General features: G+C 37.6%; 1 protein-coding gene across 6 annotated transcripts in view; it reads left to right on the forward strand.

Annotated features, from left to right (window-relative positions):
- Positions 1 to 24,119, forward strand: part of LTBP1 (latent transforming growth factor beta binding protein 1) — a 203,788-nt gene that overhangs the window by 42,712 nt on the left and 136,957 nt on the right. For 3 of the 6 annotated variants that reach the window (XM_075496119.1, XM_075496120.1, XM_075496122.1), the window contains exons 4-5: positions 3,186 to 3,361; positions 20,712 to 20,879. In XM_075496119.1, the coding sequence (XP_075352234.1) occupies positions 3,186 to 3,361; positions 20,712 to 20,879 (344 nt within the window). Of the gene's footprint in view, positions 1 to 3,185; positions 3,362 to 20,405; positions 20,880 to 24,119 lie in introns of those variants that run through there. The other 3 variants (XM_075496123.1, XM_075496124.1, XM_075496125.1) reach the window with 2 other exon arrangements.

Below are 24,119 nucleotides of genomic sequence, written 5' to 3' on the forward strand. Positions count from 1 at the left end.
CTTGATTCTAGTGGAAGATGCAGTATTGCACTTAGCTATGCAATATCCTTTTGATTATGAACGAACATCTTTGAGAACTAGGTCATGTTGAGAAGAATTTAAATATCAAAAGAACAGTCAGAACAGAAGGATCTCATAAATGCTTTGATGTTTGACCATATCAGCTCCTACTGGAACTGCGCTTCTCATGAGCAAGATCAGTCGAGCTGGTAAGATGGCTAGCAAAAACCTTCTGCCAGTTAGCTTGCATCCACACTAGCAGTGGATGTCCAATACTGGGCAACTTTTAAATGTTTGGAGTTTAAATGTTTAAATGTTTTAAATGTTAAATAACTTTCGTGCGTACCTATACTCAAGATCTTTGGTAGTTACACACCAAGATCATCAAAACTGAGGGTAAATGTGCAAGAAAAAGGGTCTTAAACAACTCTCAACTTTGGTTTCATGCAACTATTGTAAGCATACACCTTGATACAAGAATAGGTGACTTACTCTGTATTGAAACTAAGATTAATGACTCACACATCAGGTGAAGGTTTTTCCTTTTAAAGAACTGGAGTTTCTAGAGTAAAGATTACAGCTTTCCTGTGTACTACTGAGTAAACCACTCTCTTGCAAAACAGAGCTTACTCTTATACTGCCTTAAAAATAATTAATATTAATATTTAATGCAAGTTAAATTAAGGAAGAAAATTACAATACCTGAGAAGGAAGGAAGAGGCAACTTTTATAAATTCTGGTGGTAAAACTTTCAGCCTCCAACGTATGGCATTACTGTCTTAGGTGTGGTGTGGTGCTGGTTTTTTAATGATTTTTTTTTTTTTAATTTTATTTTAATCTCAAGTGTTATGATGGACTCTGTTGTAGGTTGACAGGATTGGGCTACAGTATGGGTGGATATGTGGCAATATAAAAGGTAGCACTTTACAATATGTTATAGCCTTAACAGAAAACAGACAGGCACTTAAATGGCAGCATCTATCTGTGTCCAGTCAAAGAAGGTAACACCATTAAATTTAAATATATAGAACTTCTAATAGATAGCTGTAGTATCAACTTCTATAGTATTTAGACCTCTGTTGTTGTGACCTGCTTACACGTAACAAGGGAGGAATTCAGTATAGACCCTCTTATGTCCTTATACATAGGCATCAAATGAGATCTGTAGAAAAAACAGGTTGCACAGGAAGGATTGTAGTGACTCTTCAAAGAAATGAAATTCATATGTAAGCAATACTGAAGGTCGTGACTTCAGCTGTATTGCAGGCTGAGGTCTTCCTGGTGAAACTTTTTATCAGACTGTGTTGAATTCTGAGCCTGACCTCCAACATCCCTGAAGCTCCTCTTTTGATCTGCTGGTAGGAAACCTAAAGACAACATGGAAAGTACAGTATTCTCTCTTAATCAAGGGAAGGGATGTTTACTGAATATAATAAAGACTGTGCAAGCATTGTATTACAAAAATTTGACTTGGAGGTAGTCTGAGGCGTTATGTTTCTGTTGTATGTAAGAGTCATAGAATGTCTCTGTTAATGAATGCACTTTTTCTCAAACTGATCCAAGTTAACAAGAGCATCTGTGTAGGACAAAACCCCATTGTCTGTTCTAACCACAAATCCATTGGCTACAGCAGTTACTAAGCATCCTCGAATAACATGACTAAAGAATCAGGCATTGCTTTGGAGATAGGGGCTGGCTCAGGCTCCACATGTCAGAAAACAGTACAATAATCGTCTGACTTCTCACTCAGCTGAAACTCTTCAGTCCCACCACTGTGGGGAAGTGCTGCTCAGCTGTCCTCTGTGATATAGGGCCCATGCCTTATTCTCAGAGGACAGTTATTTACTCTGCAGAACTGTGACTCTTTGAGGGATGGTTGTTACAAATCCCATGACTTTCCCATTTTTCCACTTTTGCAAACCAAACTTGTTACAGACCCTTAGTTGAGAAGAAAGTGAGGGAGGCTTACAGCATCCCACTCTTTATGCCTTCATTTGAGCAAAGGACAATGTAGACCTAGTAGCCACTGTTATTAGGTTAGTAATTGATACTACTCTCTGAGGAACGTGCATCTCTACTGTGTGTTCTACACTAGCTACAACTCCTTGAAGACTTGCTATTAGTAGGTTTGTTACTTGAAGGTGTGCTATTACTTGCTTGGCAGTGGCACTCTGCAAGCCCAGGGCCCCAAAGCGGCTTGCAGGTTCATTGCATGTGGCTAACAGCTGCATGATTTGCTCCCTTTCTTGTTTATTGCTGTAGCACTGTGGAATAGTGAAGGCCAGTTTGTCTGTTAGTAAAGAAATGGTTCCTACTGCTGATGGTGACTAAATAACTGTGGTTTTTGAGAGAAGGAGAAGGAAATAGCTATTGAAAGTTAGCAAGGTCTTGTGCACTGGGAAGCTGAGGTCTTGGGGAGGAATCTAACAATACAAGTAAGGAACTGGGATTGGCAGCGAGAGAATCAGTGAGCTTGAAGGAATCATCTTGTTTAACAGGAAGAGGAAATAGTTTTGCTGTGAAAGGAAGCCATGTTGTTGTGGGACATCTCTCAGATGTTCAATAGGCAAAGAGAAAGCGGATGGGGAAAGTAACGTGGAGCTGGGAAACAGAGACAGACCTTCTGATGAGATGGGAGACAGGCTGAAAAAGAAGAAGAGGAGCAGTGCTCTGCTCTATGGCTAGAGGGATATGGTGAGGAAGGGAACAGCGTTTCTGGGAACAGAGGGGGAAAGTCAGCTGGGCTTAGGTTCTACTTCAGATACCTGCTGTGAAATAGTAGGTGTAAGAAATAGAGAGAGGTTTAAATGCACCGCTGCTTCTTTGACCAGTCTGGAAAGTTCTGTGTGCTAACAAAGTTGAGCTCCAACTCATCGAGGAAGACTTTTTTTCCCATTCCTCCCTGTTTTTCTGAGCTGTCCATGATAACTTCTCTTGCCATCTTGAAAAGAAAGTGATATAATCCCTATAGTCTTTATTTGTTAGGTGTGTGTTGAGCTGACAAGACAATGAGAATGCTAAATGCATGGAAAATCAAGTGCTTAATTGGAAGTTACTAAGTTTCCCAAACTGTATTTTGAGAACCTGGAGTACAGATGAATTTGTCTTTCATTTTTTACCAGTAGTTTCTAAGTCTAATTTATTAATTCTTACATCATTCTGTCTTTTTTTTTTCCCCAAAACAGGATGATACCCCTTTCATCTCAGACATTGATGATGAATCTTCATCATGGCCAAACACAGGAATATGTGATCAAACCCAAATATTATCCAGTAAAAAAAGTGATTTCAGGAGAACAGTCCACCGAGGGCTCATTACCACTGAGACTGGGCCAGGATCAACTTGCATCACCTTTTCAATGTGAGTACAACTGCAAAAAGTGTACTCCCTTCTTTCCCCCCAGAAGCCTCCCCCCTACCCTTTTTTTTAACATCTTGCAAATTTCTTTTCTTCACCTGAATTGCAGTAACACTTCAAGACAGAAAAAGGTTAAAATAATTAAACATGAGATAATTCTTAGATTAGCAAATGCCCCAACATTCTGCATCTTGTTGAGAGACAAAACAGATTTCCTGGATGAAGAAAAAAAATTGAACCTGATTCACTGCTGGAATCTCATAATGCTATTTCTAGATGATAGTTTTTCTTTCAGATAAAAGGTGCTTTGTGAGCACTTACTAGAGTAGGCATAACCCTGAGTGTCGTCAGCATAAGACGACAGTTCCCCTTACTTCAGTATGATGGATACCCTTCTTGGAAAGCTGGAGTCCAGGATTGTGGTCTCACTGGTGACTATTTTTCTCTATATTTAATTTATTATGTGTTTATGAACTTCTGCACAGTATGGAGGCTGCATGAGAGTTTCTGCTTCATACTTATAAAAAAAGGATTGTGTAGGTGCCCAGCTTGTGGCCTTGGCTCATACCCCATTGTGTGGGGAGCTTGAGGACAAGTTTTGGCTTAAAAGATGAAGAGCTTGATGAATTATGGGTTAGGTATTACAGAGCGTCTGCTGGCTTGATTTGGAGAAAAGTTCCTGCAGTTAAATAATGAACTGATTAACATGGAGACCTAAGGTACTTGCAGTCCCCTGACAGACGTCCTCTGCTGTAGCACAGAGAAATATGATCTGCTGAGGATTTAGGGAAGAGTCTTTCCTTCTAAATCTGTAAATATGATTTCTTTGTGTGAGTATCTTTGCATTTCTGCATTGCATATCTTTATGGTCTGTCCATTTATACTTAAATGCAACCCCCTGCTTCCTTTTCCTCAAGTGTAAGTTCATCAGTGGTTAATTAGAATCTTGGCCCTAATGGGAAGAACAGGGGGCAGCCGGAGGTCTTTCAATTAACACTTTCAGAGTGGTGAAGTATACTGCTTGCAAAGCACTACATCCCTTTCTTAGAAGCTTCAAAAAGATATTTAATCACACTGTCAACATCAACCCATAGTCCCTTTTGTGAATAAGATACCATTGCTTTTCTTCCAGCCAGCTGTAACTTTCCTGCAAATAAGATTAGGGGCCACCAGAATTGGATTGTGTCCCTCTCCTATGACAAAGAGTATACAAATCCCAGATTGTATAGTTCTCCCAGTACTTGCAGTGACTATTGCTGGTTGGATTCTAGCCAAGAAAATCTTCACTTTTGCCCCCTTCTTTCAGGCTGTTTGAGTCAGTCTGCCTTAAATATACTCTAGATGTTGCTTGTGAGTACCAAACTGCCACTAAACGAATGGGTTGTGTGAAATTTTTCTTCTGTATCGTAGCCTAAGGAAAGACCTCCACGCAACTCTAAGAAACTCTAAGACAAAGGAGCTGGTGCTTCTAGCTCTTTCTTGCTTATTGGAGCTCCTCTGTTAATTACAGTACTCTGAGGGACATGACTGGGAGAAGGAAGGCCAGGAGCTGAAGACGTAGTATATTTGTGATTTAAGTGTTGCCTCAGGGGTAAAATGCAGGACTAAGTCTGAGGCTATTTGTTTGGTGTTGAAATATCTGATACTGGGCTTTTGAGCAGCCTAAAAAAGGTCACTTTACCTGTTTTGTCTCCACTTCTACATTTGTGAGGTGGGAGTCAGTGATTGCAACTTATGATGAAGCACTTTAGATATCTGCTAGTACAGAGTGCAGTTTGAGCTGTGTGTTATTAGAGTTTAAGATTGTGTATCCCTAGCCTGAACAGGAGACCTAGAACATGGCCAGCTATATCTATTTAGGGTGGCTTCTGGTTTCTAGAGGTGCTGGAATGGACTCCAAGTATAGAAGACTACTCGTTTCCATAAAAATTGAGTGTTAAACTTCAACTGTCAGTATTCTAATGTTAGGAATGTTTGAATTCATTACAGTGAGGTAAGATTAGGATGTGAAATTTCGTGTCAGGTGTTCTGTGATAACCACCAATATGCAGCTCCTAGCCCTGTTGTGAACTGAGGGATGAGCTCCTGCGAAGTATGTCATGCTTATGGCAGGGTTGACATTCATTATCTAGTTAATATGAGAAAATTTGAGAGTGGCTGATGATCTCATGGTATTTTGTCACTGCTGTTAAATGTATAATCTTGTTTCATGGCAGAACCTCTACTGAGCAAAGGCATCAGTAATGGCAATGTGGAGATACTTGAAAAGGAAGAGGGGAAAATTTAATAATTTTATTAAAAAGCAAAAGCCAGAAAGTTAGTAATGGATACTTCAAGACCTTTTTTTTTTTTTTTCCCCCTTATCATGAAATAATTTTTTTCAGAGAAGAGAAAATATAGTAGCCATATAATACTTAGTGGCATTGCCCAAGAGTTCATAGTTATCAATTAACATGGAGTGCAAAGCAAGTAATTCTGGTTTTTGTTTTTGGTTTTTTTTGTTTGTTTGGTTTTTTCTGAGCATTTCTATGCATTTTATTTTAAAGTATTAACAGTGACAGAGATTGGCATCTGTGAAAGTAGTACTCTATAGAATAAATCTATTTTTCCAGCTGTAGCTGCAATTGGTGTTGATTTTTCTGGACTTTTACAGATTATTTCAATCCTGTGACATGAAATGGATAGACTTGAAACTGGAACAAGTGTCAGTCTTGAGATACCTTTAGAGACAGGTCTGTCCTGGCAGAGGCAAATGAGACGTGGGCTAATGGTGCTTTGGGAGGAAAACTGCCAACCCTGAGTAGGTGCTTCTGGGCATCTTCTGATTCATATTGTCAGTCGTGTTTGAATGTCCCATTACAGCGTTGCCAGATAAGCTTTTGGAGATACTAGGGAAAACATGTTAAAGATTAGCCACATTAAACATTTTTCAATTAAAATTCATTTAAGGTTCCTCCTGGAACATTTACTGTGGTGTATTTATGAGCAGTTTCATTTCTCTGATAGCTTTCAGAACATGCAGTATAGTAGTCTTATTAAAGACAGCAAAATGGTCTATTCTTTTTTTGCCTTTTAAACGGAATTTTACTGTAAAGTTATATATCACATCAACAGAGCTTAAATTGAGTAAGCCATCGGGGTTACAATAATAGCATTTAAAGTCACCCTGGGATGTCAAATGCAGTTACCTGCCAGTAGCCATTTCTACTACCAAGCATTTTGATCTTTTGTGCTGTGGGGTATAGGCCTTCTCCTAAGAATAGCTAGTGTAATTAGTCATAAAGCTCGCATAAACGTTTTTAAGTTCTTTAGTGCTAAATTTGCAATTCTCATTCATTATGCCTAAGCGGGGAGGGTGATAGTTGTTCATAGTGATTTTTTTTAAAAAAGTCTTGTTTTTTATAAACAAACCAAACCAAAACCCCACCCTGGAAATAACGTTAAAGATCTTGAATTAAACATTTTTTTGAGTTCACTGACTCATTTGAATTTTCAGAATGGTCACAATTTTACTCCGTAATTAATTCTGTCTCCTTATGCCTAGTATTGTAATACAGTTTTATTTATATGACCATATATTGCTTTTTTTCAAAGGGCTCATACCACATTCAGTACAGAAAGACAGAAAAATCAGGACCCATAAATATGGCATCGTATAATTTTAAAGTGCTTGTCTTCAGAGCTGAAATGCTATTCTGTTCGCATGCTTCTAAATAATCTGTTGTTAAATGTATTACACTGTAAAGCATATATCTGATTCTATTTAATCAGTACACTGGTATATTTAAGCTACTTCAAATTAACCTTCAGATATCTTTGTGCAGAATTAGCAAATACTTAAGGATAAGGCTTTGGAAATTCAGAGCCTTCTCAAGCAAATGAAAATAGCTCATGTTGGATAGACTGACAGCTGCAGAGAAAGTATAAATATGGTTTAGCACGAGTAGGAAGATTGAATACATAGTGATGAAAATAAGCTTGCAGTGGAATTGATATGATCAGCAAAGAATAATTGAAAAGGATGAGATCATGTGGATCTCAACATTTGTAATGTAAACATCAAAAATACTTTGACACGTAGCTGAGGCCAGCCAAATAGCCTATCTTATATAAGCTCACTGTGAGCTCTGAGTGGTTCTCAAGGGATGTATTGCTTTCTTAAAAGTACATACCGGCACACTTGACCTATAATCTGCCTGAATATTTGAAACCTCAGGGTTAAAAATCCTCTTAAGATTCTAACAGTAGCAATGGCATCAGCACAGAAACTTCAACTGTAAAATTCTATTTGCAACCTAGTAGTCTATAAAACAGTTGGAAGATGATACTTTTAGTAATTCAGGTACATCTACCTCAGACATTTTTCTACTACTCGTTTAATGGCACTGTTAAATAGTAACCACTAGTCAGGGTGAGCTGAGCATGAATCCTCTAAATATCAGGGCTGATCTCCCTGCCTTTATAAATGCAATGCTAAAGAAAATTAGTTAAAGGAATTATGTGCTGTTTCTATTGGTCTAAAATGTATGAATATATCATAATAAGTAAATTCTAAACTGAATGTGTACTTTCTGGAATTCCTTTCAACACGGTTGTTGTGAGAACTGCTTATTACAGCAGGTAAGAGGCTAGGAAGTTCTCAGTTTCGCTTTATCCACTTCTGGTGTTAAATGATTCTTCAGAAAATGCATTTAAATATACACCTCATTTTCCAGCCTGAGACAGTTAAGGGCTAGTTTTTAGTGGCATTGTGCATTTTGCCCATTGTGCTGAAAAAAGTGGAATTTCTGCTTCTGAAATCAGTCGTTCAGTGTTGTTGGAGTTTGTGTTGCCTGCATGTGTAGGATACTTTCGCACACCCCTCACTGGGCTACAATTCCCCATGTGTACAGTGATGATGCCACCACTTTCCTGTCTTAGAGGCAGGTTGTGAAAATATATTAGTTAGCAGCTGAGGTGACCAGAAATTGCACTAAAAGCAAAAGGAGAACTCAAGAATAGGTAGAGAGTACCTTGCCACAGCTGGAACGGCATCGTGTGAAGTAAATAAACCAAAGCACTTTGTTATATAAAGTTATCCCAAGGATAAATATATGCTTAAGAAGGAAAATGAACATAATCTCTTTATTCAGGAAGGCAATACAAAATGTATGTGCATTTTGCAATTGAAGTTGCACGCTAAGTTTATACAATTAAATAGTATGGACGACTTTTTTCCGTTCTTTTAGGTAGATGGAGATTTTTTTGGTCTTCACCAAAATTCCTTATAAAATGCATTAAGGAGACTTGTCTCCTTTCTATTTTAGGTAGAAAACAAAAACATGTCTCGAATTTAAGTAGTGCAGGATACATAATGGTTAGTGAATACAGGCTTGCAGCACCCTACTATGGCTCAGTTGTGCGTGTTGTGGCTTGAAGTTGGATAAGTATGTGTGTATGGGTTTTAGACTTCTAGAATCTGCACATGGTTCTGTGGGCAGCGCTTAAATCCTTGTGTAAAGATGAAGCTGAAACAATCATATGAAATTCGTGTAACTGTTCTAACTATCAATACATTATATTCCCTCATATTTTACAACATAATTTTACATACGTTTATATACATGAAATAAGATAAATGTGGAAGAAAATGTCCTGCCACTTAGAACTGTGATGTGCAGAATACTCTTACAATTTTGGCATAACAATAGCTTTCCTACTATTGGAAGCATAATACCCTGATAACTTAAAGAAGCTCTTTTTTAAGCTCGTACATAATTTACACATGCTGGTTTCACTGATGACTTCATAGGTTGATTTAAACAAAAACAGGTGTTGCTTTGAAATTCTAATTTAAACTATTTTTGTGAAATTGCACCATTCTTACTTCACTATGTGACACTTACATCATAATAATAGTATTTCCCCATCAGTAAGTATGGGTAAACAGCTGTAAAATACATAAATATTTTACTGGTTAAAAAAACACATATAGAGATATGACATGTGTTCCATGTAAATGCATCTGTATGATTTGACATTCTACCCCAATTCAGTGTCTGTTGACTTCAGGGGAAAAGCTCCCTCAGGTCTTCAGTGGGTCAGATAATCTTTTCACCCTTCTTTGTTTGTGGAACTGTTCTGTGTAAACAGCAAAATAATTTTCTCACTGGCTTGTCTTAACTAGAGTATTGCATTGTGTTCCTTGTAACTTCTGCCTACATACGTATGTATGGATATGAGAGTTGAACACTGGTAACTTTTCTAAATAGAAGTTTTGGGAAATTTGGAGGTAAGGGAGGGATGTTAAAGCTGTACTCTGATTAAACAAGGTATAGCCACCAAAATGAGGTGGGTAAAAAGAGAATGAACAGTTAGAAGACTAACAAGCAGAAATAACTGAAAAATCACAACAGAGTCATGGAGGGCATGTAGAGTCAAATTCACTTCAGTCACTCATGGGAACTGACATTCATGTCTTGCTCCTGAAGTTGTACATAATCAAATACAAATAAGGGAATGGGGTAAGTGTATAAAAATGTCAGGGACTTCTTTGTTTTGTTTTCTCAAATACAAAATACTTGCATGTGTGTTCAAAGCCTTTGCTCCCCTTCAAGAGGTGAGGGGGATTTTTCCAGGGACATTTTAAAATGTTTAAGAAAAAATTTTGGTGCAGTCCAGCATCAGGGTCAAACAACAGTGTGGCGCTTTTGATTACAAAACCCGAACAATTTTAGTAAAGCATCCTTTTTTCTCTCTCCCATTTAAGAGCATTACCCATACTGCTATTGAAAGGCATGACAGTTCGTAACAGCCATTTAAAGTTTGCATTTAATTCCAGTGGGACTTGGAAACAAGAGGCTAAACTCCAAGTATAAATTAAGTGGCTTAACTAGATTCACGCTAATGCAGTTAACTCTATCAAATCAAGCAGCACATTTACTTTGCTTTTGCTTTAAAAAGTAGAGTGACAAATTCTGAAAAAAATAACTTTAACAAATTAACATAGTTTATTTAGCAATTATAAAAGACTATGGAGTTCTTTGAAATCCTTGGAGACAGAACAACTCTGTATAAATACAAACGACTTCTCTCAATATAGCTGCAGGCATTTTAACAATACCCTTTCTAAGCTGTCTTCGTGATTGCTTGTGTATCCATAAAGGGTTCACAACTGAGGAGGCCAGTAAATCAGCACCCCCAAAAAAGTACTGTGTTTTTCTCTTTGGACTCCAAAAAGATTTTATGGCCCTGAGCTCACCAATAATTGAATGTCTGCATGACAGACAAAGGGTGCTGGTGCTTTTATAGGAACTAATTTAAATGTTACATTCACCCAAAAATGAATGATCATCTCTCTACGCTTTAAAATATGGAGGCCAAGACTGATAAACAACAGTGTGGGGAAAAATGTTGGAAAAACAGATTGGTGATCTGGCAAACAGAATTAAAATCGGTTCAAAACATGTTATAGCTAGGGGAAAACACAGACTGAGACAAATGCATCTCAACTGCTGTGATGAAAGAGAATTGGCTCCAGAGCCAAAGATTTCTCAAGAAGAAAAAGAGAAGAGGCTTTCCAGAAAATTCTGTAGGGGAAAACCTCTATGACGTGTTTGAAAAATAGTAATTTAGCTGGATATAAAGACTGATTGAACCCACACAAATAAACATTAAAAGTCCCTTAGCCAAGCTAACTCCAGAGTTGCTGTGATACAAGTCTTGGATACCAAGAATTGGTTCTGACTGTTGCAAGTAGCTAAGTCTGGTTTTACTCATAGGAGATGTGAAAGTGCTCTTCTCTGATGTCAGTGTGTTGTCCATGCCAGAAGGAAAGAACAAATGTTGACAAAGTATTGCAAGAAGGTCCTTTCATACCCACTGAAACAGATTTCAGGATCAGTGACATCCCATCCTTATTTCTGTTGTCACTTTTTTCCCCCTTCAGAAAATTAAAGGAAAAAAAGATCTTGGCTTCATGCAGTGCTGAGAGAGATTTTTAATGGTGATTCAGCATGCAGAGAGGGCTATGTTCATTTATAACTTAATTCCATGACGTTCTCTCCTTTGTCACTGTTTACAGTTTGTTGACTTCCTTAGTGCTTTTCAGTTGCTTCCTTTCAGGAAATGGAATGTTAAGTGAATATACTTAGTAAGGTAATTTTAATTTAATTTGTATTCCCTATTCTTCCTGGAAATGGTAAACACTTTTAGAGTGTTGCAGCTAAGACTTGGTTTCTCATTTAAGGGAGTCACGTACCCTGGGAGGGGGAAACTGTGTCTATCTCAAATTTATTTTCTAAAGAAACAACACTCTTCCAACTTAAGACTTGTAATACTATCATATGGCACAGTAAAGTCTGTTGTCTTGATCATGAAAGGAGCTTAGATAATTACCTTAGGCAAAATGCATAATTTCAGATGAGTGAGATCAGCTGGGAATGAGTCTCATTCCCAGTGCATAAAGGCCTAATTCAGACCTTCTTGAAAGAGTCCTGTGGGTAAAGTGGACAGTAACAGTTGTATTTAGCTGGTAATACTAAAGTATCAATAACACTAATAATATGAGTTCATCTGTGCCCACCTGAGTTCCTGTATGACTGTAAGTTTGTGTGTAAAGATGCTGACTTCACTATCTGAGTGTGCAATTCGTGCAGTAGCCTCCATCAGCAGAAAATTGCTTATGGTGGGCTGTGAAGTAATTGCTGCTTAATTACAGCTGAGATGAGCATTGTGTAGAATGGCTTTCTGTCCTAGATGTAAAGACAATTGTCTGTGTCTAAATGTGGCTTTTTGGCTTTTGTTCCCTTATTGCTCAAGTGAAAGCCTTTTGGGTCCAGATATGCTTTAGGTACATAAGAATCTGGATAACTTGAATGGGAGTTAAAAAAGGCTTGTGGACCTCAATCCTGTGCTGGGTTGCTTACAGCTGGAGTTGTCTCCAGCCCCAAACCTGAAGCATGGATGTGAATTTTCAAGCATGAGACTCTTGAAGAGCTTGAAGTTCTGTTTCAGGAGAAGTGCTTTGCTCTGAAGAAGACAGGCCAGGCCATCTGGTGCTAATATTTTGCTGAATTTACCTGAACCTGCAGCTGAAGCACCTGCCTGCCTGCCTATCCTTAGAAGTGCAGTCAGCTAAGCCTTGTTAAACTATCCTGCATGATTAAGCTCCCTAAGGAGCACTATAGCATAGTCACAGTGGGGTTTGGAACCCAGCTGTCAGGAAGAGTCGCCCAGTTCCTCAAAGAAATGTGTCTGAGCACTAAAAGGATTTGAACTAAGCAGTCTAATGTCCTCACTGTTTCCTGTTTAATGGGTTGGGCACATTCCTGTTCAGTGTGCTGGTTAGGCTGCTTGCTCCATGCAATTAACTTCTCTCATCCCTTGTACAAGAGACCTCAGACTGATTAGTGGTATAACTCAAGGCTAAAATTTAAGCTTTTTAGCATCGTATCCATTTGTGGATCTAGTCTATGTTTAATACCTTTCAAACAAATAAAAAACAGATTAAAAGAATTATACCCTAATAAAGTTAACTGAACAGAGTTGAGGCTATTCTGTCGGACATCTCAAACCACATTGCAGTCTCTATTAATTTATTTGGGTTGGTATATTTTTCTGGAACATCCTAAACTATGTGAAGGGTAATGGCAGTTATATTTCTCATTACCAACTTATTGATTAGAGTTTTTAAGATTGCTTTAAGCATGGAAAGTGGCTGTAGTTCAAGATAGGATATTTGTTGCCTGAGGATTGCTTATAGAGAATCTTTGTAGTGATAAAGACAAGGAAGACAAAAGGTGATTCATAGAACCTGCTGACAGATCCCAGATTTCAAATCTGTGTGATTTGTATGTTATGCACTTGCACAGGACAAAAATTATTGTAATTACTGTGAATTCCTCTGACTTGCTCTAAAAAGGTTGTGTCAGTAGGAGAATTCATTAGCAAGGGGCTTCTGGGGGGCATGTAAATACAACTATAAGTGTCTTTCAAAATGATCTCAGCACTTGTGCCTGCATGTGCTCCTTTGATACTTAAGTGACAGCCATCCATATAAAAGAAAACACAACAAGCCTGTGTTATGGACAGCAGAGAGTTTGTCAGAATCTGCCAAAATTCATGAAGAAAACCTACTTGAATGAAGCAAGTTTTGCTGTAGTAAATTGCTTCAAACAATACACTGTTTACCTTCATCTTAACTGAAGGTTAAATTGCTTCAAACAATACAGTTTACCTTCATCTTAACTGTTTACTTTCATCTTAACTATCTTAAACTAATATTAAGAGGACTGAAGAGTGGGTTACTTGCCTCTCCTAGAATAGTTTTTTTGGGGGGTAGTAGGGGAGGTGATGAGGAAAATGGCAGGAGTCCCTCTTCTCTCTGCTGTGACAGGGAGGGAGGAAGAGATTGTATCCCTGTGATAATCAGGAAGGAAAAAGGCTTTTCCAGATACCTTCTTTTCAGTTATCTTCTTCCTTACCTTGGAAGCATCAAGTCTTCTGGATGATTTCTTTGCCTGTCTGTTAAGGATGCTGAAGAAGCAAGCAGGGCTTACAAAGAGGGTAAAGAAACAAGAGTGCAATAGAAGCAAGAAATCTGAGAGCTCTTTCTGACTGGAGGGAGAATATTGTGGTAGGAACATCTAAACAAGACAGAAAGAGGAAATGATGTGAAGATGTAGTGACATGGCTAGCCAGAAATAGGTATTTAGAGAAGTGTGTATAATAGCAACAGTGGCAATAAGAATGGCAACAAAAAGAAGCTGTGGAGATCACTGTTCAGTTACTGCCATAATAGGTAGCTGGATCGTGTTTTGCTCTTTGAAGCCCCATTGGTTTGCATAACGGCAATAGAACTGAATACTTGAAAAGTGACAAAATATCAAATGTTAAGCTGTATTAACTAATGAAATACCTGTAAGATCATACAAATGCAACAGAAATAAGGAGTTACAGAAATAACAAAAAGTAGAAGGAATGCTGAATTAATGTCATAATGTTTAGCTATAGCTGTCTAGACATGGTAAATAAAGTACACCTTGACATACTGCCTTCTCATTCAAAATGTTTGACTGGGTGGGTATGCACACATACACCTCGCCTCATGCAGAACTGTGTGGAGTACTTTTAAGCATCAGAGAAGGCATTGGATCTTGGATGAAATAAAGCTGGGTCATCTTATTTTTAATTTCATTGCTGTGTCTAATTTCTCCCAATGTTTGTGAAAAGAGAACCAGGTGAGGTGTGCAAGTGTACTGTAACAAAGTTTCTGGATAGAGCAAAGATGCACTGCCCTACCTGAAGGTGGTTATTGTATATTGAAGCAAAAAATGAAATTGCCCAGCAGCTGTGCCTTGCCGTTTTGAATCCATGTAGTTTTCAGACTTGTTTGTGCTTGTGACTGTTACAGAAAGAATAAGGCTCATGTTCTGCCTGGTTTTCAGATGGGCGAGGCTTGAATGCAGGAGGTTTGAATGCAGAAGGTTTTACTCAAAGCAGAGTAAGGGCTGAGTTCAGTCCTGCTGAGGTCATATAAGGAATGTTGCACATTTGCTTCACTGGGATGACATCCTATCAACAGATCGGACAGGGATTTGGGAGATCTGTGCCCCTTTGGCCTAGCTTGCAGACTGGGTATGAGTATGAAGTATCAATAGTGCACTGTTGGGGGAGAAAATAAGTTGTACCAACAGAAGCATTTTACATAAGCTGTATTAAGTAATCCTGCTGTTCTCCCCAGTGCTGATCAGACCTCAGCTGCAGTATTGTCTAGTTTTGGACAGTGTATTTGAAGAAAGATGAGGACCAAGTGAGTGGTATCAGAAGCAAAACAAGAAAGAATGGAGGTCTGCAAAATATGGCCTGTTAGACTGAGAAAATTTAGATGGTTTTGGTCTGGAGAAAATGAGACTGAGGGAGATTCACAGTAGCAGTCTTCAAGTATGTCAGAAATTGATCCACAGAGGAATAAGGTTTTGTCAGAGTTTGTAGATAAGGCAGGGCCATAATACACTAATTGCAACAGGGGAAATGTGGGTTAGGTATTAGGAAAACCTTTATAATAAGAGAGGCTGAAGCACTGAAATACATTTCTTAGGGAGGCTGTGGAATCTGCGTAATAGAAGGGTTTTGAGAATAGGCTGGACAAGCTTTTTGTGTAATGCTGCTGTTTCATCCTCTGTTGGGAGAAAGAAGAGGTGAGATTAGGTGATCTCTGAGAGTCTTTCAGTCCTTTCTATGCCTAGCAAGGGCTGTATTCTTCTAAATGTGTAATCTGAAATTTAGGGAAGATCTGCCTCTGGTCTGTATGTGAATCTAGTGTGTCTTTATCTATCTTTCTCCCCCCTCCCCCCCCTTGTTTTTCTTAGCTCTTAGCATTAGTAAGTCTTCCAGAGTCTGATATACCTAAGATGTATTATAGCCAAGTTTCAACTTGTTCTGATCTTTGGGGATTAGGTTTTTGGGGTTTTTTTTTTTTTTTTGGTATTGTTTTAAATTGATGACTAAGTGGTGATAAGACAGAACTTCCTCATATATTGTCAAAAGCGTAAAAAGGTCATTTGACAATAGTTGTAGAAGCTTAACTATTTTACTTACGTGGTTGATTTTTATATAATGTCAGCTTTCCTTTTGGCTGAACAAGCATATCTAGTAGTAAGAACTAAACCAGGTGGTCTGGTGAAATAACTGGGAGACACCTGTTTTAGGAAATAAGTAATTTCCTTCTGCTTCTTTACTTTTCTTTCTGTCAGCATTTAATCAAGAAAAAAGAGAGGGAGTTGGTCACCTGAGAATTTAAAATGCTGAACCTATTTGCTTGTTTAAAAGCTTATCAGCTTTGATTTGAGAATAAGATTTTCATTCCTAAGTTCTCCTCATGCATCATGGTCAAGATTTGAAAACTTGAAATTGCCTGAGATAATCTATTGTCTTTGGGAAGAGGATGTAGTTTTAAGATAGAATCTTCAGGTCTGATGAGATTCTGAGTAGATACATATATGAAAACATACTGGGTTCACTGCAGAAAGAGGGTGTCATGAAAACAGAGTAGTGTATATCATTCTTGGAGGTACTAATGGAAAGCCTACCATTTGCTTTGTTCTGTTTTCTCAGGAGATTTGCTCATGATACTTGTCATAAGTGAAGGTATTAAAAAGAACACAAACCCCTCTAAAAGTAGAGTCAGAAAGAAGTTTTGTGCAGGGATTATGGGAGAGGTATGTGTAAGCTCTACTAGCCAAGTATAAGCCACTGCTTGTGATTTGTATTGTGAATCTTTTTTATTAGATCACTGTGAAGCACAAAAACATCGTAATTTTTTCAACACATTAAAATATTTTCTTCTCTTCGCCCCACTTGACCTATGAGACAGTACAGTGTAGTCATTTTTTTAACTGAATACCAGTTCTCCTTTCACTAGTGTTGCTAGCCCATTGTCTTCCCGCAAAACAGGGACATGCCACAAGTCTTCTGAGATCCACTACAGCTATTGAATACTGTCTAGTTAAAAGTTTGCAGAATGCTGGAGCTGTGAGGGCAGCCATAAAACCAAGAAAAAAATGTGTTTATAGAAATTCTTCTAAAAAGAAACGAAGGCTGAGTAGCATTACAGACAAAGGAGCCCAGGAGGTTGAGGAGGAAACCTTCCTCTTGTACAACTCTGCCCAGGCATAGCTGTGTGAGCCATTGTGACCACCTGGACCTAAAACCTGCCACCTGCCTTGTCTTAATTCACCTTTTCTGCTAATGCAGAAAAAAAAAATCAGTTTGTCATGATGAACAGTGGGGGCAGAAAGGAGTCTATGAAGAAATCCTTTTGCTTATATTTTCCATTTCTCCTGCAGTTGTTGTTAAATCATAAATTTATCACAGCAGGAGCTTGCCATGTTCATAATATTATATCATAGCGACTTACAGAGATGGAAAGAAAATCGCATACATGCGTTGCCAATTTTCAACTAAAATCTCATCACTTTACCCAGGCATCTTTCTTTTTTGGATCTGGCTCAAGAAGAGTTTCACACATTTTGGAAATTATGGATACATTCTTCCACTGATCTCCTTTGACAAATGTATCTAAGTGTTGTTAGATATAAGCCTGGACTTATATCTGGATCCTGGACTACGAGGCAGGATGATGGTGCAGTTGGCTGAGCCTACTTGCTGTGCCTCCTATATATATAGATACATAGATATATAAAAGATTCCAGGTATGTTGCAGTGCTGTAGCACCATCATTTTTTTCTAGAAATGAATTTGAGATAATCTAAGTTGCAGATCTTGTCATGTCTGTGTCACAATGCATCATCAGTAAAGCTTCTGGAGTTTAAAGAGGAAAATAATCTGTATGCTACCTTAAAAATCTGTCTTTCTACCTGTCTTTCTTTAATATGAACTAGCCCAAAACCAAGAGGTCAAGGCTGTAGCACTAATGAGCTTTTTTCTAGCCTGAAATCGTGGCTTTTAACATTAATACTGCCAAACCAGCTAAGAGATATTGAAGAATATAGTTTCTCATTTAGAATTAAAGAATCCCATCTTTGGAGAAGAGGGGGGAAAAAAAAAAAACTACAGAAGAGAAGAAAGGGGGAGGATTCAAGGAAGTCCAAGAGTCTAACCTTGCAGAGTTTCTGCCAAAAGCTTCCTTTCAGGAGAAGGGTTTGTGGTCTGTTTTCAGTTTAAATCTGTATGTATTATGCTCACTGTTAAGGTCCCTTAGGATATGCGAGGATAGTACTGTCTACTTGGGTACAACTACAGAGAAGGATGAAGATCACGTCTCTGCTTTGAATTCACCTCCTCATACACTGGTCAATTTTCAGCTCAGAGGCCATCATTAGCTTTGTATCCTTCCTAAATGTCTCCAGAAGAACTGTGGAAGTTAAAAGCTGTGGCCTGCTAGGCAAGGCGAAGAAAATAAGTTTCATTATAGTTTTCATAAATCTGAAAAAGATGGAGAAAATCTTCCCATGTCAAAAGAATATGAAGCTGTCTTATTTCTGGCTCTTTGCAACTAGTAAAACAGGAATATCTGTGAGAATTGGATTTGTTTTATAGCAAAAACATTGCTGAATAATGATTTGAATATTTGTCAGGGCTAGAGCTCACATCATGTTGTTTTTCAGACTTCTTACTTCCCTGAAAAGCTGCATTTAAATATTCTTTCATGGATACGCTACCTCTGTAGATACTGGCCTGTGTTTTTGAAGGTACTGTTCAACTGCTGTTCCTATATTGTTACTCACAAACTTACACAGTAACATTTTCTCACCTAAAAGGGGTGAAAGGCAGATTTACAATTTCCATTCAGTCTCAGACTAAGGCTTCTACCAAAAAAAATATTATGCTACAGAATTTTTCTGGTAAAATCTGAACTATGTGATAAAATTTATATTAAAAATATGATTTTTTGTTATAAACGTTGTGCCCAAATTTTGCTACAGCTCAGCACTCGGCAACATAGTGCAGAATACTATGAAGGAGAATTAAATCATGGTTTAGTTCCATCTATACTGGCAAAGCCAATTTTTTTTCTTTTTTTTTTTTAGCTAAGCTGGAAAACTTGTGTGGGTCCCCCAATACTGGTTTTTACAGTGTAGGCAGGACTGACTTTTGTGACTCAACTAACCATGTTTTTTTAATTAGATCACATCCTAAAGGAAAAATGTTACTAAAACATCTGAAAATATAAAATATAAAATGGATTGGGCTTTTCTGTGAGAAGATATCTATAAAACTATGCAAATAAAATACAAATATGGCAGTATTGTTTGTGAAGCTGTGTTTAACTAAAGGAAAACTTAGAAGATCGAGCCTCAGCAGTTGACAAGACGCTTATATCTGTTCATTGGGAAAGGTGTATTAATAATTTTCTTAAGAAATGCTTGGCATCCAAGAATCCAGGGTGTCTTCTAAATTGACTAAAATCACAATACTAGCCTTTAATTGAAATATTTTATTCCTGCATCTATCTGGGCTGTGCTTTTTCTAACTATTGTTTAGAGAGAATAAGGTGGGAGCATCTGTACTACAGCTGCTGTTCAAATAGAGCAATGCCTTTACTGTAGACAAAACAGTTGGCACAATTGTTTTAATTTATTTGTTTATGAAGAGCCAGAAATAAGAAGGCTTTATATTCTTTTGAAGTGGGAAGATTTTCTTCATTTTCTTGAGATTAAAAAAAAAATGTTTGTCTAGAGGGTATTTTATAAACTAGGTTAGACAATTATCCAGCAACTTTTTTATTTCTATGGCATGAGGAAGAAGGAGATTCTTCTTTTTCTGTGCGCCATTTCTTGGGATTGTAAGGTTTGATATGAACATATTTGTTAACTGTTTACACAAAGATGCTGTGATATATTTACAAGAACTCACTAAATTTATTAGTAAGTGTGCAGAGCACAAACTGTTTTCTTTTTAAATAATTGCAAATGGAAATCTGTTCTTTTTCCCTAATTTTCCTAATGAGTAGTTTTAATCTCTTTTTTTGTCTTCAGCTGTTAGATGTGGAATCAAATACATCTGTTTTTTAAATCAAATTCTGTAACAAGAAGTTCTTCTAATTAGCTTAATTTAAAATTAGTGTTTGCTCAGTCTTCATTACATTCAAGTTTTTTAAAATGACTGTAAGGAGGTATATAAAAAAAGAGAATCTAGCCATTTTTTATCTTTGAGCTCAGAACCATATTTTCAAGCATTGATATTTACCCTTTTCTCTGAGCTATTTATCACTTAAACAAAGGCTGACAGTAAAGCTCAGTCTATAACATGTAAACCCTTGTAGAAAAATAGTGCCAAAAAACTGTGAAAAAATGGGTCCAGGCGGCTGCGTCACAAGGTTTGACCACTTCGGGCTGGGGTGCCAGGAGATTTGAGACAGATGTTTTTAGACATGCCGCATGCCTAAAACATTTCCAGGGGTCGAGCTACAAATAGTGACTTAATAAGTGCAGAAACAGGAAAAGTATGCAGGAGGACACAAGAGTTTATTCACCCCTAGGTGCACAGCCAGCCTCTTTACATTACATCTGCCTGTCAGGGTTGGCTATTTAAGCTGTCATGCCCTTGGTATTGCTCTTTGTCTGCCTGTGAATAAAGTGCAGCATTGTGATTACTAATCCCACTCCAGTGACTTGACTTTAAATGTGGTTTTGGAGCAGATCCCGGAGTTCTGTTTGCTAAGCTTCCTACTCCTGTTTCAGAGACACCACTGGAGATCTATGAGAGAGAGCACTGCAGACTGCCCTCCTCCTGTAGACCTGTTGCTTTTTTCTCCCCCCTGCCTTTTTTTTTTCCAAAACTTTTTGAAGGAAATCAATGGATACCAAAGTGATCTGTTTGTTTTTCTTTTTTTCTTTGCCTCCGCTGACAGTGGGAAATCACACTGGTCGCATCAAGGTGGTCTTTACACCCAGCATCTGTAAAGTGACTTGTACCAAAGGCAACTGTCAGAACAACTGTGAGAAGGGAAATACCACCACCCTCATTAGTGAAAACGGCCATGCTGCTGACACTCTGACAGCCACTAACTTCCGAGTAGGTAAGTACCCTGAAACTGTATTTGTCCTTAGCTGTCCTCTCTTGACTAACAGAGGGAGGAGATGTTTTGTTATTAATACCAGTTGTGCATCTGTTACTCTTTGTTTGGAGGGCTGTGCTGAGTAGGAACCATTGTATGTTAGACAAGCTTTCTGGTATCCTTCGGAAATATTCCCAAAAGTTCCTTTTGTGTCATAGGAAAAAAACTCCCATATTTTTTGTCTGAATTTTCAGCTGCAGGGCTACAACATGCTAAGCTGAAGCTTTTGGTAAAATTCATCCCTCAGAGGTTGTGTTGGTAAATAGATAAAATGTCAGATTCCACAAAAAGTTCTGTTTCCTTCCTTTGCTTGTTGAATAGATACCAAATGCGCATAAAATCTAGCTAACATGGTGAATCTGTCTTCAAAAAATTGTTCAGGAGCTCCTTAAAACTGCAATCCTTTCTAAAAATACATCACCTTAGAACTTTTTCTTACTGCTGAGAGTAAATCAGATTTCATAGTTGTCATTTTTAGAAACTGAAATAATGTTAACTCCTGTTGCAGTTATTGAAGCCAGTCATTTCTCTGTTAATGTTTATTCTTTCTGCTTGCTCAATAAGAGTATCAGCAGTATGCCAGTCTAAACCCTACAACTGCTTGACTGTGTTGAAACAAAGCTATCTGGATACTGAAAGCTGAAAGCTATCTAGGATAATGATTAGCATATTTTAACTGTATACTATATGATGTTTGTAGGAATTTGTGTGCAAGTATCAGTCTTGTAAGCTAAGAGAAATACAGATATATGAGTACATACCTAAACACTTTTAAATCTTTGTTTCACACTATGGTATCCTTAACTGCTCTTGGAAAGTATTTTGTTGTTATCCTGAAAATATCATAGTATCGTTTTCTAAAAAAACTTTTAAAATTATTTCGCCAATTTGTACTCAAAGAATGCCAGATATGAACATTGTAATTTTAGTCTCTATCTAGTATAAACATAATGTCAGGGAGTGCTAAGGCTGGCCAATACTGCCTTTTTAAAAGTGCACTATATTTCAGGCTCTGAGGGGGGAAAAAAGCTATTCCAAATTCTTCTTCTTTTCATACGGACAGATGATACAAAGAACAGTTCCCTCTCTTAACACTCCTACTAGACTATCAGACTGAGGGTGAAAGCTCTTGAAATTAATAATACATTCCTTGGTAATATGCATGTTTGTAAAAAAAATATATGTTTTGGACTAATGATAATAAAAACAATGTTTTAGAAGAGCAATACAGCCCATTTTGGATTTGTTTATGGTTGTTTTGAGGCATTAAAAAAGAAAAGGATTTTGTAAAAGAATCGTAGATCCTTGTGTTTACTGTCTGTACAAATTTTTACCAAAGTTTTGGCAACAACCACAGCTAAGAAAGTTTTTTTTGGTTAATTTTCTGACTACTGTGAAAGGATAGGGTTATTCCCCCCCGCACCCCTTTCATTTGACCTAATTTTTTACTGACATTATGAAATGCTGAGAACGGGCAGTCATGTAATTTGTCTGCTATGTAAATCTGTGCTGTAACATGACCTTCTCTCAAATACTTGAAAACTTGGAGGGTGGAAATCAACCTGTGAAGGCATGTTTCACACCTTCCTTCCTGGCCTCAGGCCATGCAGCTCATGATGCACTGTGTACAATAGGCTGCTAGAAATATTCAACAAAAGCAGCTCATAATAGTATTTGATGGAAAGATAGGGGAGCATTATTTTTAAAAATGTATAAAAACAAGTCACTACACATGTATAGGGATTTTTAACCTGCCTGTAGCTATCTATCTTCCCTATTACCTTTAAAAGACCAAAAGCATTCACCACATCTCTAAGTATCATTGTTTTTACAGAAGAGGAGTAAGAAAGAGGTCTAAACTGTGACTTCAAGGCTCCCCAGTTAAAAATAAAAATGCTGACTGAACTTAACTTCTTAATAGCCAGAGAGGAGAGATCCTACACCTGTAGAGTGAGTTCTTTCACTGATGGCAGATTTTCAGGAGCTTTTGAATCGGGGTTTAAAGTATATACTACTGAAATAATTTTTATAACTGTTCTCTAACTAGTGCCTCTCGTTAGCTTAGGCTTGTCCTGATAGAGATGTCTCCTAATACATAAAGCAGAAGTAATTTGGGTCTTCTGAGATCATTTATTTTTGTTATATTTTTAACATCTGTATTACGCTTTGCTTGTGCTTTTTTGCTTTTAAGTCCCTGTTCTAAACTTGTTTACTTACTGTTTATCCAAAATGCATGGAAAGTCTTACTCTGATCGTTTGATGTTTTAAAAGTGCAACCGTGAAACAGAATGTCGTGTCAAAAAATACATACTTAAAGCAGCAAACAGCACTTTTTCAGTATGTTTTTTAAAGTATTTGTGCTTCCCAGAGCCAGAAAAGATAAATTCACATGCCCTGTTTGGAAAACTAGCTCCTATTACTAATAATAGATACCTACTATGGGTGGGGAAATTGGGAAACTGCTTTAGGTTGTTAGATCTAAATGTATTTCTGTAGTAGGAGCAGCATGCTACTACACAAGGTTGAATTCAGATTCTCTGATGACAGATTGCAGTTAGCCATCACTTTGCCTTGTTCTTAATAATCCATTCTTTCTAATAATGAAGCAGAGTAAATTTTTGTGTATATGTTTTAAACTTTGTGCTGAACTTTGTAAGCACCTTTTATTTTCAGAGAGAATAAGTTGCAGTGCCTGTACTAAAGCTACTCAAGTTTTTCCATGGGTTATTTCAGATTCTTAAAATGTGCTCAGTTTGTCATTTCAGCTGAAACTTGGTACCAGTGAGTCCAGGCAAGGAACAAATCCTGTTTCCTGAAAATTTTATTAGATACAATTAAGCCATTAAAAACAAAAACCTACAACAAGAAACAGATTGGGGGAAATGTAGCTTTTCAGGTAGCTGAGATTTTGGCTGTTCTCATGAAGAGCTCTAGCATTTCAATTGAAGGTGATGAAAGCTTGGTATTTAAAAGGAAGGATCTCCTTGATTGCCAGTCTGCTTCAGTGAAACTTTGGGGTTTTTTGCAGTTTCATTTTGTGAATGGGATATGTTGCACAGTTAAACTAACCAACCTCCAATATTTCATTGGCTTGGAGAATGAAAGCATTTAATCTGAGTGGAAGCTTCTGCTGAATAGATGATTCTCATTATTCTATTGGATTGATGCATGTGCAGTTTGTATGGTATTTCAGTCCTGATG

This window comes from Mycteria americana, chromosome 3 (assembly GCF_035582795.1).
Source record: "Mycteria americana isolate JAX WOST 10 ecotype Jacksonville Zoo and Gardens chromosome 3, USCA_MyAme_1.0, whole genome shotgun sequence".
Classification (NCBI taxonomy): domain Eukaryota; kingdom Metazoa; phylum Chordata; class Aves; order Ciconiiformes; family Ciconiidae; genus Mycteria; species Mycteria americana.